This window comes from Musca domestica, unplaced genomic scaffold, assembly GCF_030504385.1.
Source record: "Musca domestica strain aabys unplaced genomic scaffold, Musca_domestica.polishedcontigs.V.1.1 4, whole genome shotgun sequence".
In the NCBI taxonomy this organism is placed as follows: Eukaryota; Metazoa; Arthropoda; class Insecta; order Diptera; family Muscidae; genus Musca; species Musca domestica.
The window spans coordinates 26,540,353-26,553,013 of NW_026712328.1; the positions used below are offsets into that span (position 1 = coordinate 26,540,353).

At 34.7% G+C, this 12,661-nt stretch overlaps 2 protein-coding genes across 2 annotated transcripts; one reads left to right on the forward strand and one right to left on the reverse strand.

Moving 5' to 3' along the window:
• The first annotated feature begins 1,221 nt into the window (after positions 1 to 1,221).
• Positions 1,222 to 4,930, forward strand: LOC101898369 (programmed cell death 6-interacting protein). The gene is made up of 6 exons (XM_005184539.4): positions 1,222 to 1,608; positions 1,891 to 2,009; positions 2,073 to 2,354; positions 2,491 to 4,086; positions 4,155 to 4,331; positions 4,434 to 4,930. The coding sequence occupies exons 1-6, from the start codon at positions 1,397 to 1,399 to the stop codon at positions 4,550 to 4,552; spliced, it is 2,505 nt and encodes an 834-aa protein (XP_005184596.1). The 5' UTR covers positions 1,222 to 1,396; the 3' UTR covers positions 4,553 to 4,930.
• LOC101899236 (HSPB1-associated protein 1 homolog) lies at positions 4,915 to 6,996 on the reverse strand. The gene is made up of 3 exons (XM_005184544.4): positions 6,484 to 6,996; positions 5,940 to 6,306; positions 4,915 to 5,878 (listed from the first exon to the last, which is right to left on the reverse strand). Exons 1-3 carry the CDS (start codon positions 6,942 to 6,944, stop codon positions 5,492 to 5,494), a joined length of 1,215 nt encoding a protein of 404 aa, XP_005184601.1. The 5' UTR covers positions 6,945 to 6,996; the 3' UTR covers positions 4,915 to 5,491.
• Between the last annotated feature and the right edge of the window lie 5,665 nt (positions 6,997 to 12,661).

A 12,661-nucleotide genomic window follows, 5' to 3' on the forward strand; every position in this document is an offset into this window, starting at 1 on the left:
ACACCCGAATTTGAATATTTTCTGAACAATTTTTTATTTTTGAAAAGAAGACACACACATAAGCAAATGAAGTTGACATATTAAGCCAGAAAAATAAAAAAATTTAAATCATATGGTAGTTCTGCCCTACCTTGAATTCATTGTACCATGGGTAGATGTATCAACGCTTGAGAGCATTAATATGTCGAAAAAATTTAAATGTTTTTTTTTTTTTTTTTTTAATATAAGTAGATTTTTATATGTTTTCTTATACTACTACATTCGGAGGCTATTATAATTCACATTTTTCAACAATTTTTAAAAATTTAAATAATCTTTCATTCAACATTTTCAATTCCAAAATTGGTTTGACAGTTCATTGTCCCAGCAGCTGTGTCGACGCGTTTACCTATATTCTTCTACCATGATCTTACCGATAGATAAAAAAGTGATGTTGTCAGACACAATCGTTTTTCGTTATTACAAGTTTCATTTAAGTATGAACTGTCCGATAAGCAAAAGGTCAGAACATCTTCCCTTTATCTTTTAACGTAGAGTTTACTAAATTCATGTTTCCATATTTTTTATTGATAGTATGGCAAAACAGCAAAATTTATTTAAATAAAAAAAAAATCATAAATTTATTTCACGAAATTAATTACAAACCCGCATTTCGTTTATTATTTTTAAACACAACGGAAGATGCAGTGAATACTAGTTACTTTTACAAAAATCTTACCATATCTCTGTAAAAAATGCATTTATTTTAAAGGAAAGATGTAATAATGAGAACCCCATAATGTGAACTTAATACTTCACTTTTCCTAAAGTAAGGGATAACAAAAGTGGACTATAAAGGAAATATATAAGAACGGGCCTATGAATATAAAATATGGCAACATGAATTAAGTAAACTTTACGTTAAAAGATAAAGGAGAGATGGTCTGAACTTTTGCTTATCGGACAGTTCATATTTAAATGAAACTTGTAATAAAGAAAAACTGTTTATTTGTTCGACAACATTAATTTTTTTTATCTATCGGAAAGATGTAATAATAGGCCATACAAAAATAAATGCTCTATTCCAGTCCTGTAAAAATTTTTACAATATTGCAGTTTTGGAACAGACTAAAAATCGGTGCGTTTTTTGACTAATAAAAGGTTCTGGAACACAACCATGGACAGGAACGAAAAATCGATTATTCGATGTTGATCTACGTATCCCTAATGCTTATTGTTATTGTAAAGCTAGACATTCGTAAACATTTGCCGAACTTCTCGTCAGCAATTCTGTTACTTCAAGTGTGGAGCTGGAAATTCTTCGCTGAACTTTAAGACAAAAAGTGGGAAAAGTGAGAGGATAGGAATTTTAATTAAAGCATTGCGTAAACGATACGGATAAAAAGCATAGTTAAAAATGTCGAAATTATTGGGTGTTCCCCTTAAGAAACCAGCAGAGGTGGATATTGAGAAGCCCCTCAACAATCTCATCCAATCAACATATAGTGGTGCCTCAGCTGAAGCAAAAGAATCCTATAAAGCTGCCGTTCAACAATTCGCCCGGCAGCGTAATTCAGCAATTTGGAAGTTTTTCGAAAAATACGAATCTTCATTGGAAATAGTTTATGCGTGAGTGTAAAAATGTTTTTAAGCAAATATCGACTTAGTTTTTAATATAAAAAATCAAAATTATATGGATGCTAGAGTGACTCATTCACAAAAAAGAAAAAAAAAAGCAAATACTATGAGCTATGAATGACGTCGTTCTTGTACGGTGTATGTTTTGCTACTTATAAACACATATTATTAATTAATCACGGAAAAAATTACTCTTGTTATCTTATAAATAATAAATTATTTTTGCTTTATCATTTACTTTTTGTCGTTATTTTTTATTTTTTTCAATTGCAGCTACTATGACCAGATTTCGGCATTGGAAACAAAAATACCGGTTAATGAGCTACAAATACCATTTAAATGGAAGGATGCTTTTGATAAAGGCTCCATTTTTGGGGGTCGTATCAGTTTAAGTATGATTAATCATTATTTACTTTAATGTTCATAAATAATGTAAAGTGAATTTTTATTTACAGCTCATACATCCTTGTCTTATGAAAAAGTATGTGTTCTTTTTAACATTGCTGCTCTGCAATCGCATGTGGCTGCTATGCAACCAATGGACAGTGATGAAGGATTAAAACTGGCCATTAAGTTGTTCCAACAAAGTGCCGGTATATTTCAGTATTTGAAAGGAGCTGTTCCAGCTGCAGTTCCCTCTGAGCCCACGCCTGATTTGAACCAGGATACATTAACAGTTTTGCAAGCGTTAATGGTATCACAGGCCCAGGAAGTTTTTGTTATGAAAGCAATAAAAGGTAAATGAGAATTTTTATATAATTTCTTTACAGCTATATTATATTCAATTCTATTAGCTCATTTTGTTATTATATTTAGTAGCAGAAAATCATGTGATAGTCCTAAATAATTACTATCATTTATTATCCTTTGTAGAAAACATGAAGGAAAATATAATTGCTAAACTTTGCTGCCAATGCGAAGAATTCTATGCTGATGTTCTGCGTGCCATGCAAAAAGAATCTGTACGCAATTTGTGGGAAAAAGAATGGATACCAACAATTGCTGGTAAACAAGCTGGATTCCATGCACTAACACAACTCTATCAAAGTTTGAGCTGCCGTGCTGCTAAGAAGATTGGTGAAGAAATATCTCGTTTGAGAAATGCCGTTGATCTTTTCAAGGCAGCGCAGACACGATCTGGAAATCCCACGTATTTAGATGAATATTTTAACAAGGCTAAGAGAAACTTGGCAGAGTCTGTGAAGGACAACGACTTAATTTATAACGAAATGATCCCGGACGTAACAACCTTACAGTCTACTGGTAAAGCTCAATTGGCAAAACCTTTGGCCATGTCATCACCAATGGCCAAAGACTTTGATGATGTATTCAAGGGTTTGGTTCCCGTAGAATTGCACCGTGCCATGCAGGCATCCGATATGCGCAAGAATGAAATTGTTAACACAGAAATTATGAAACTTCGAGATGCTACACAAACACTGAATGTTGTATTGGCTAGCCTTAATCTTCCGGCAGCGGTAGAAACCACTGACGGAGGGTCTTGTGTGCCACCATCTTTGATTGAGAAAGCAAACGAAGTACGCGAGAAGGGAGGCATTGATGCCCTTAATGCCTACTTGAAGGAGCTTCCCGAGTTGCTTAATCGCAATCGTGAGATATTAGATGAAACCGAAAGAATGTTGGATGAAGAGCGTGATTCGGATAACCAATTGCGTTCTCAATTCAAAGAGAAATGGACACGTATATCTTCTGACAAATTGACAGAAATGTTCCGCACCAATGCAAAGAAGTACCGCGAAGTTATAAATAATGCTGTGGCCGCGGATAAAATTGTACGCGAGCGTTTCGAGAAGAACCAAAAGGGCATTGAGCTGCTCTCCTTGCCCATTGATCAATTGCAACAGGCTATGCCCGCATCTGGTGGCAGCGTAGATCCCAACTGCGCAAGCGTACAGAAATTAAAACAACTTATGGAATCAGTGGAAACAATAAAAGCCGAGCGTGATGTTATAGAATCTGAACTTAAGTCTACAACATTCGATATGAAAAATGAATTCTTGGAAGCTTTGCGTAAGGACGGCGCTATCGATGAACCAGCATTGTCATTAAAACGTATTGGTGAAACATTACAGCCATTGCAACAACAAATTAAGGAAAGCATTGAGCGCCAACAAACATTGGTTTCTGATATTCAAATCGCTCACAGCGAATTCGTTTCTGAAACTGGTACCAGTAGTACTTCGAGAGATACTCTATGTCAAGAATTGGCAACAGCCTACGATAGTTTTATCATATTGTTGGGTAATCTCAAAGAGGGTACCAAATTCTACAATGACTTGACCGAATTGTTGGTAGTATTTCAAAACAAAATATCCGACTTCTGTTTTGCACGCAAAACTGAGAAGGAGGAATTGCTTAAAGATTTGACCACAGAATCCAGTCGACAAGCTGCCGGACCAACTCCCACCCTACCATCACATTATGCTTCAACTTCCGGAAGTGGCAGTGGTGAGATATAACATTGAGCATTGTAGTAAGATGTATATGTTACTAACTTCTTTCGGAATTACTTTCAGATCTTCCATCATCGTCTCCACCCTCAACCGCACCATCAGGAAATGTGCCTTATCCACAGGCAGTTCAGGGAATGCCAATGCCATATGGTGCCACAGCTAATGTACCCTACCCATCTTATGTACCACCTCCAATGCCGCAGGGCTTCAATCCATATGCTACATTGCCTTATCCGGGCAGTAAGTATTCTATTTATAATTTTTAATAAGCCTTCATGCCTTGAATGCTTTAGTATTAAGGAATGCATTGAATAAACAAATAAATTAAAATTACTTTTATAGGTTATCAATATCCTGGATTCCCTCAGGGCCCACCACCTGGTCACTATGGCACCTATCCGGGCAGCTTTGCTTCACAACAGCAGGGTGGCTATCCAAATCAAAAACCACCAGGCTGGTAAATTAAGCGTTTATATTACTGCGAATAAGTAGATATTTATACCAATATCGATTTATATATTTGTTTTTTACATTTTTATTTTATTATTATTGTCAAAATTTAATTCATTCAATGAATTTTATCATGTATTCTGATCAAATCACAACAGAACAGTTAAGTTTTACACAATTCACAATTCTTTGAACTAAGTTATAATCTCACATGTTTGTGCTTATAATTTAAAACACATGTATCAATGCTAAACAATAATAAATGGTGTTTAATGTAGGACAAAATTAAAAGGCAACCATTTAGTGATTTATTATAAGTATACTGAATTTTTTATGTTACACAAATATTCATAATAAAGACACATACATATTTATCTTTAAAAAAATAATTATTATTTGTTTTACATTTTTAAGAGAAACAGGAGACCAATGGGAAATTCAGAACAAACTTATATCTGTTGATTTAAAAAGATGACTCCGCTTTGAAAACCACTGAAATTAAAAGTCTAAATGCGGTTTTCTTGAACTATCAGTTTTGAACCTGATGTCCCAGATGTCTCTAACACTAGTAATTGATTCGTCTTTTTTTCAGAACCTTGGTTTAATTGTGATTCTTTTCCTATACAAATTGAAGTTTCATTTAATTGAAAACAGCAGACATAAAATGCTATGTTTGTTCCATAGGAATAAATTTTTGAATACATTCAACAAATTATTATTTCCGACCCCTCTCAACATATGTCCCTGATTTATATGGTTTTCATGTACAAATTTGTTATTCTAAAACGATTCCCTAAAATATCACTAGAGTTTTATTTGTTGTTTTTATTTAGTTCAACAGAAAGACTGCATATGCTATTAAGCATTGCCTTCTCGATGTTTTTTAATTTATATTTTTTTAATTAAAAATTTCTTATTCTAAAATTATTCCCTAGAAGATCACTAGAGTTTTATTTATTGTTTTTTAGTTCGCTGTAACGACAAAACAATTCTTTTTTAATAGTTTCAACAACAGTAGGGCTGCATAAACTATTAAGCATTGCTTCTTGAATGTCTCTTAGACGGCTTTTATTATCTTTCTTTCCTGTCAATAAATGTAAACGGAAGCTTTGAGATTTCAAATATTGTCTCCATTCATCATCTGACATGACTGGAACTTCATATAAGTCTGTAAAAGAATGTTTTAAAACTTCCACTTTAGATTCATTTAAATACTGATATTGATAGCGTATAACGTTCCCTTTGGCACACTTGTCTTGACTCTTTTCACATAGCTTTTGCTCCAATAAATATTCTAAGATATCAAATAAATCCTCGTTGTTTGTGAAAGATGTTAGCTGTAAGTAAAACACGAATAATTGCAATGACAAAATTCTATTAAGGTTTTATATTACTTACTTCATTTGGATTCAAAACAAACGATTTTATGTTATCACTTGAGTTTTGCATAAATGTTTCCATTATTTGTTTCGTAATACATTCTTCAATTTGATTATCAATATCGCAGTTCAAAGGAATCCATGCATTTACACTTAATGATATTTCTATTGCCTCAACGTAATGCCACCAATGTTTAGGTACAATTAGAACATCATTGGGTTCAAGTATACAACGATAGCATTGTCCTTTTAGATTCCCAAGTTTGCCACATTCCCAGGCATTGGGTGCATATAAATTTTCTTTACAGTATATGCTTGATTCTTCATAGGGTATTCGAGTGGGCGTTAAGACTGAATTGTTTGGGGGGAACAATAGCCATGATTTCCTTAAATATGAAATTCATAAGAAACATTGCTCAAGTAAAGAGTTTTTGATATAAATATATGTACATATATGTATCAAGACCGGATCCTACCAACAGCAAATTTTTATTCAACTGTAATTCCTTATGTTTTGGGTAAGTACATTTGAAATTTATCTTTTAAAATCATATTTTACCCACCTTCCGAAAACCTGCACTACAATATTACATCCATATGTATCATAGTGACATGGGGTATTGGCACCCTTTGAGCTCAACCAAAAAGTGCAATCATCGGTGGCATGGGGGAAACCAAAACACCCAAAATCAATACCTTTGGAACATTCTGCAGGGAATTCATTTTTGCGTTTGTAATTTAAACCAGACCAGTAGCTACAATCATTGGCGTGTTCATCTAAAAATTGTAATGCAGTCATTTCTTTAATTGTCCTTTTGCGTTCCCATTGTGGTTCGCATGTCTCATCCAAAGCTATTCTTTCAAATTGCAGAAGATCAGGGCAAAGTTCGTCTAAATGCTTACACCACGATTTTAGACCATCTTTGAAACAATTCCACTGATGATCATAGTTCTTCAAAACAATTGGTGCCCTGGTATTTAAAATAAGTTCTCTCAAATTCAATGAGTCCTGTCGTTGGTCCATCTTCTAAACAAATCCAATCTAGCAAGATGAAAAAAAAAAAAAAAACGAAACGTAACACACTGTTTACGAACGAGTGTAATGCATAACACGCGAAACATCTGTTGTTTACGAATGAGACAAGGAAACGCAATCAGATGGCCGGTGGTTCGCTCTCAAATTTGAAACTTATCTTGCGTTTACACAAGACAAATTATCTTGAATATGCAAAGTTTTTATACCCTCCACCATACTATGGAGGGTATATTAATTTTGTCATTCCGTTTGTAACTCCTCGAAATATTCATGTCAGACCCAACAAAGTATATATATTCTTGATCAGCGTAAAATTCTAAGACGATTTAGCCATGTCCGTCTGTCTGTCTGTGTGTCTGTCTGTCCGTCCGTCCGTCTGTCTGTCTGTCTGTTGTAATCACGCTATCTTTCGAACAAATTGAGATAGAAGGCTAAAATTTTGCACACATGTATTTTTTCCCAGTAGGCAGGTTAAGTTCGTAAATGGGCCATGTAGGTCCAAGTTATCATATAGCCCCCATATAACGGTACCTCCCGATATTCGGTATTTTGATGATTTTAGCGACATTATTCACCGGAATTATTTCAAATTTGGCATTTGAAGTTTGTAATGGATGCTACAGCCTAAGACAGAAAATTATCTGTGCAGGTCCACGTCTTCCTGTAGCCCCCATATAACGGTACCCCCCGATATTCGGTTTTTTGATGATTTTAGCGACATTGTTTACCGAAATCGTTTCAAATTTGGTATTTGAAGTTCGTAATGGATACTACATCCTAAATCAAAAAATGAGCCATGTAGGTCCACGTCTTCATATAGCCCCCATATAACCGTACCCCCGATATTCGGTATTTTGGTGATTTTAGCGACATTGTTTACCGGAATCGTTTCAAATTTGGTATTTGAAGTTCGTAATGGATACTTCATCCAAAGTCAAAGAATGAGCCATGTAGGTCCACGTCTTCATATAGCCCCCATATAACGGTACCCCCCGATATTTGGTATTTTAATGATTTTAGCGACATTATTTACAGGGATTGTTTCAAATTTCGTATGTGAAGTTCGTAATGGATACTTCAGCCCATGCCAGAAAATTGTCTGTGCAGGTCCACGTCTTCGTATAGCCCCCATATAACCGTACCCCCGATATTCGGTATTTTGGTGATTTTAGCGACATTGTTTACCGGAATCGTTTCAAATTTGGTATTTGAAGTTCGTAATGGATACTTCATCCAAAGTCAAAGAATGAGCCATGTAGGTCCACGCCTTCATATAGCCCCCATATAACGGAACCCCCCGATATTTGGTATTTTAATGATTTTAGCGACATTATTTACAGGGATTGTTTCAAATTTCGTATGTGAAGTTCGTAATGGATACTTCAGCCCATGCCAGAAAATTGTCTGTGCAGGTCCACGTCTTCGTATAGCCCCCATATAACGGTACCCCCCATATTCGGTATTTTGACGATTTTAGCTACATTATAAACAGATTTTTCTTCAAGTTTCGCATTTAAATATTGTAATAATTTATGACAAAAGTTGCCTATGCAGGCCCACGTCGTCGTATAAGCATTCGGTATTTTTAAGATTTTAACAGAATTTTGAACGGGTTTTATTTTTTGGAAATTGCCAAATTTGTACCAAACGGTGGAGGGTATTAAAAGTTCGGCCCGGCCGAACTTACAGCTTTTTTACTTGTTTATTTTCATTTTTTCCAGTGGTAGGTATTTTTACCCTGATTCCGGGAAATATTTTTTTCTTGGGGGCGGTACTGGGAACCCAGATTTTTGAAAGGAAATTCCGTATTCAAGACCCGGACCCTGGACCCGGATCCAATTACCCGATATAGACAATATAGGTATTCTAAGTTTATGAAAATACCTATCCAACAAGTCGTCACATTATGGGGTAAGTCGTCAAGGTTTGGAAGTTATAGTCAAATTATTGATTTTTTGGACCCGGATTTTTTATAAAACCCCAAAAAGTCAAAAAAGGGCCCATTATGAGGTGAACAAAATTGATGGTAATTGATAGCTGATACTCTCACCTTTCCAAAATGCTACAATTTGTGCTAATACCTTTACTGAGTCCAGAGATGACAAAACATTTGGACATATCATGTTCGCAAGCGTTGATGCATCTACCTGTATTCTTCTACCATGTATTTAGTACAACTGCGATGATGAAATTTCCAGTTCAATTCATGGTACAATCATGGTACAATGATATCAAGGTAGGGCAGAACTACCATATGATTTCAATTTTTTTATTTTCTTGGCTTAATATGTCATCTTTATTTGTTTATGTATGTGTTTTCTTTGCAATAACAAAAAAAATTGTTCAGAAAACATTCAAATTCGGGTGTTTTCAAAATGTTTATTTCAACGTATGCATCGACAAAATCTAGAGTTTTTGTAGCGAAATTATCCTTTAGAGATATATAGTACATGATTTTGAAAAGAAGTGTTGACCTTTCATTCAACTATCGCGGTTTTCAATTATTTTTTCAAAATAAATGCAACAAGTTGTTTGATTTTTTATTGTTTTGATACTAATTCTGACATTACAAGCCAAACAGGTAGACCTCTATACTTGCAATTTTTTCAAAGTTGACCTACCTTCTCTTCATTGTACCATGGGTACAATGAAGAGAAGAAAATTGCAAGTATAGAGGTCTGCCTGTTTGGCTTGTAATTTCAGAATTAGTATCAAAACAATAAAAAATCAAACAACTTGTTTGCATTTATTTTGAATAAATAATTGAAAACCGCGAAAACTGAATGAAAGGTCAACACTTCTTTTCAAAACCAGGTTCTATATATCTCTAAAGGATTATTTCGCTACAAAAACTCTAGATTTTGTCAATGCATACGATGAAATAAACATTTTGAAAACATCCGAATTTTTGAATGTTTTCTGAACAATTTTTTTGTTATTGAAAAGAAAACACATACATAAAAAAATAAAGATGACATATTAAGCCAAGAAAATAAAAAAATTGAAATCATATGGTATCATAGCCCTACCTTGATATCACTGTACCATGGTTCAATTTAAAAATTTAAGTTCATTTTACCTTGCGGTTCATTACCTTTTAAGTTCATTTTACCTTGCGGGTTTTGGAACAATGGTTACATTCATGGTACAATGAAGAGAAGGTAGGTCAACTTTGAAAAAATTGCAAGTATAGAGGTCTACCTGTTTGGCTTGTAATGTCAAAATTAGTATCAAAACAATAAAAAATCAAAAAACTTGTTGCATTTATTTTGAATAAATAATTGAAAACCGTGATAACTGAATGAAAGGTCAACACTTCTTTTCAAAATCATGTACTATATATCTCTAAAGGATTATTTTGCTACAAAAACTCTAGATTTTGTCGATGAATGCGTTGAAATGAACATTTTGAAAACACACGAAATTGCATTTTTTCTGAACAATTTTTTTGTTATTGAAAAGAAAACACATACATAAACAAAAAAGATGACGTATTAGGCCAAGAAAATAAAAAAATTAAAATCATATGGTATCATAGCCCTACCTTGATATCATTGTACCATGGGTACAATGTTCAGAAAACATTCAAATTCGGGTGTTTTCAAAATGTTCATTTCAACGCATGCATCGACAAAATCTAGAGTTAGCAACATTAATTACCGGAATTGTTTCAAATTTCTATTTGAAGATCTTAATGGGCACTAAAGCCTGTAACAAAAAAGTACTTAGGCAGGTCCAATAATTCGTATAGCCCCCATATAATGTCTTTCTTTTAAATCTTTTCTTTGACGGACTTTTTTTTTAATTTTTCAAGCTCCTTCCAAATAGCGGAGGGTACTAAAAGTACGGCCCGGCCGAATGTAGCTTCTTTTTTACTTGTTTTTTTAATACAATTCTTCTCGAAGTAATATTATGCACCCCATAGCGTGGTACAATAAGGAGGTAGAACAGCTTCGTAAAACTACAAAAATACAGCCCTGAGGCTATGCCCGCTTCCTGTCAGACTCATTCAAAATTGTTGTTTTCATTTTTTTTCATATTTTTCCTCATTTTTCAAACGAGTTAAAAAGCGCGAAAAATGAATGAAATATCTGGATTTTTCTCTCAAAAATATGATCCTAACTGTTCTATCATTTAATTTCATGGCTATATTGGCTAAAAGCTTTAATGCGCGAGCCGCAATTTATGTGTCTTCCAATCATTGGTTGTGAAAATATTTTTTTTTATTTTTCAAAACAAGAAATACATACACAAAATTGGCAGAAGTCGGGCACACTTAGAAAAAAATTGTAATCAGCTGTTAGCTCTACCTTACCCATGGTAGAAGAATATAGGTAGACGCATCGAGACAGCTGCTGGGACAATGAACTGTCAAACCAATTTTGGAATTAAAAATGTTGAACGAAAAATTATTTAAATTTGTAAAAATTGTTGAAAAACGCGTATTATAATAACCTCCGAATGACGTCGTATAAGAAAACATATAAAATTTTACTTATATTTGAAAAGACATTTAAAATTTTTTGACATATCAATGTTTACAAGTGTTGATGCATCTACCTATATTCTTCTGCCATGACCTTACCCATAGCAATGTTACTTGCTACGTGTGGTGCAAATGCCTCAGTCAAATTTGGTGGAAATCAATTCAGAGTTGGATATACACCCCACAATAGATTTATAGACACAATAATCCAACAGATTGGTATCCGGAGATTTTGGTGGCCATTGTGCGCTGGGAATGAAGCGAGGAATCTCATTTTGTAACCATTCTTGGGTGGCGCGTGCTGAGTCTGCGGCCAAAATGTTTGCGTGCCCAAGGCTTTAATACACCCTCCAGAATATTTTCGCTATAATATTTGGCATTTATTCTGATGCCACGGTCGATTAATACGAGCGGAGAGCTGTTATGGCGGTCCACACCATCACCATGGCCGGCGCTTAGGTCTGGTGGCCAACCGAAGGTTCACATTTTCAGCTGACCTCTTTGGCAAGTAAACACGATCATTTTGTTTACAAACTGCTGGACAACGAATGTTTTCTCATCGGAGAATACCAATTTCGGCAGTTCACCACTTTCGGCCAAGCGAAGCAACTCTTTAGCTCTTTTGAGTCTATTTTCTTTATATTGCGGTGTAAGTTCTTGCACTTTTTAGAATTTCAATGGCTTTACCCCGAGCTCATTTTTTAATATTTGTCGAATGGAATATTGCGATATGTTCAGCTTACGAGGCATTTTTCGGCCACTACGACGCTGGTGTCACTGTTTTCTTCCGTCCACTTCCTTGATGTCGGGCTACGCTTCCAGTATCAGGTAACGGGCGATGGCACGACACAAAAGATTTATTCACATCTAAATGCTGGAGTGCTTTTACGATAGCTACTTGTGGTTTTCCAGCCAAATATAAAGAAATCACACTATCACGCTTAAATTCCATCACAAATAACTTTTTTTCTGGAAAATTCTCACCAAAATTCTTTTGTACGCTTGTAAACAATATAATGAGCTGTCACTGGAATAATTTTAACAGCTTTCGGATGAGTGGCTTAGAATGACAGCAGTCTGAAGTTGGTTGCAATTTTTTCATCTCACCCTGTATATACTCACGGTAACGAGCGATGGTACGAGACACAAATGATTTATTCACATTTAAATACTCTAACGATAGCTGTCACTGGGGTGAATAATCTCTGGTGTTCAATAG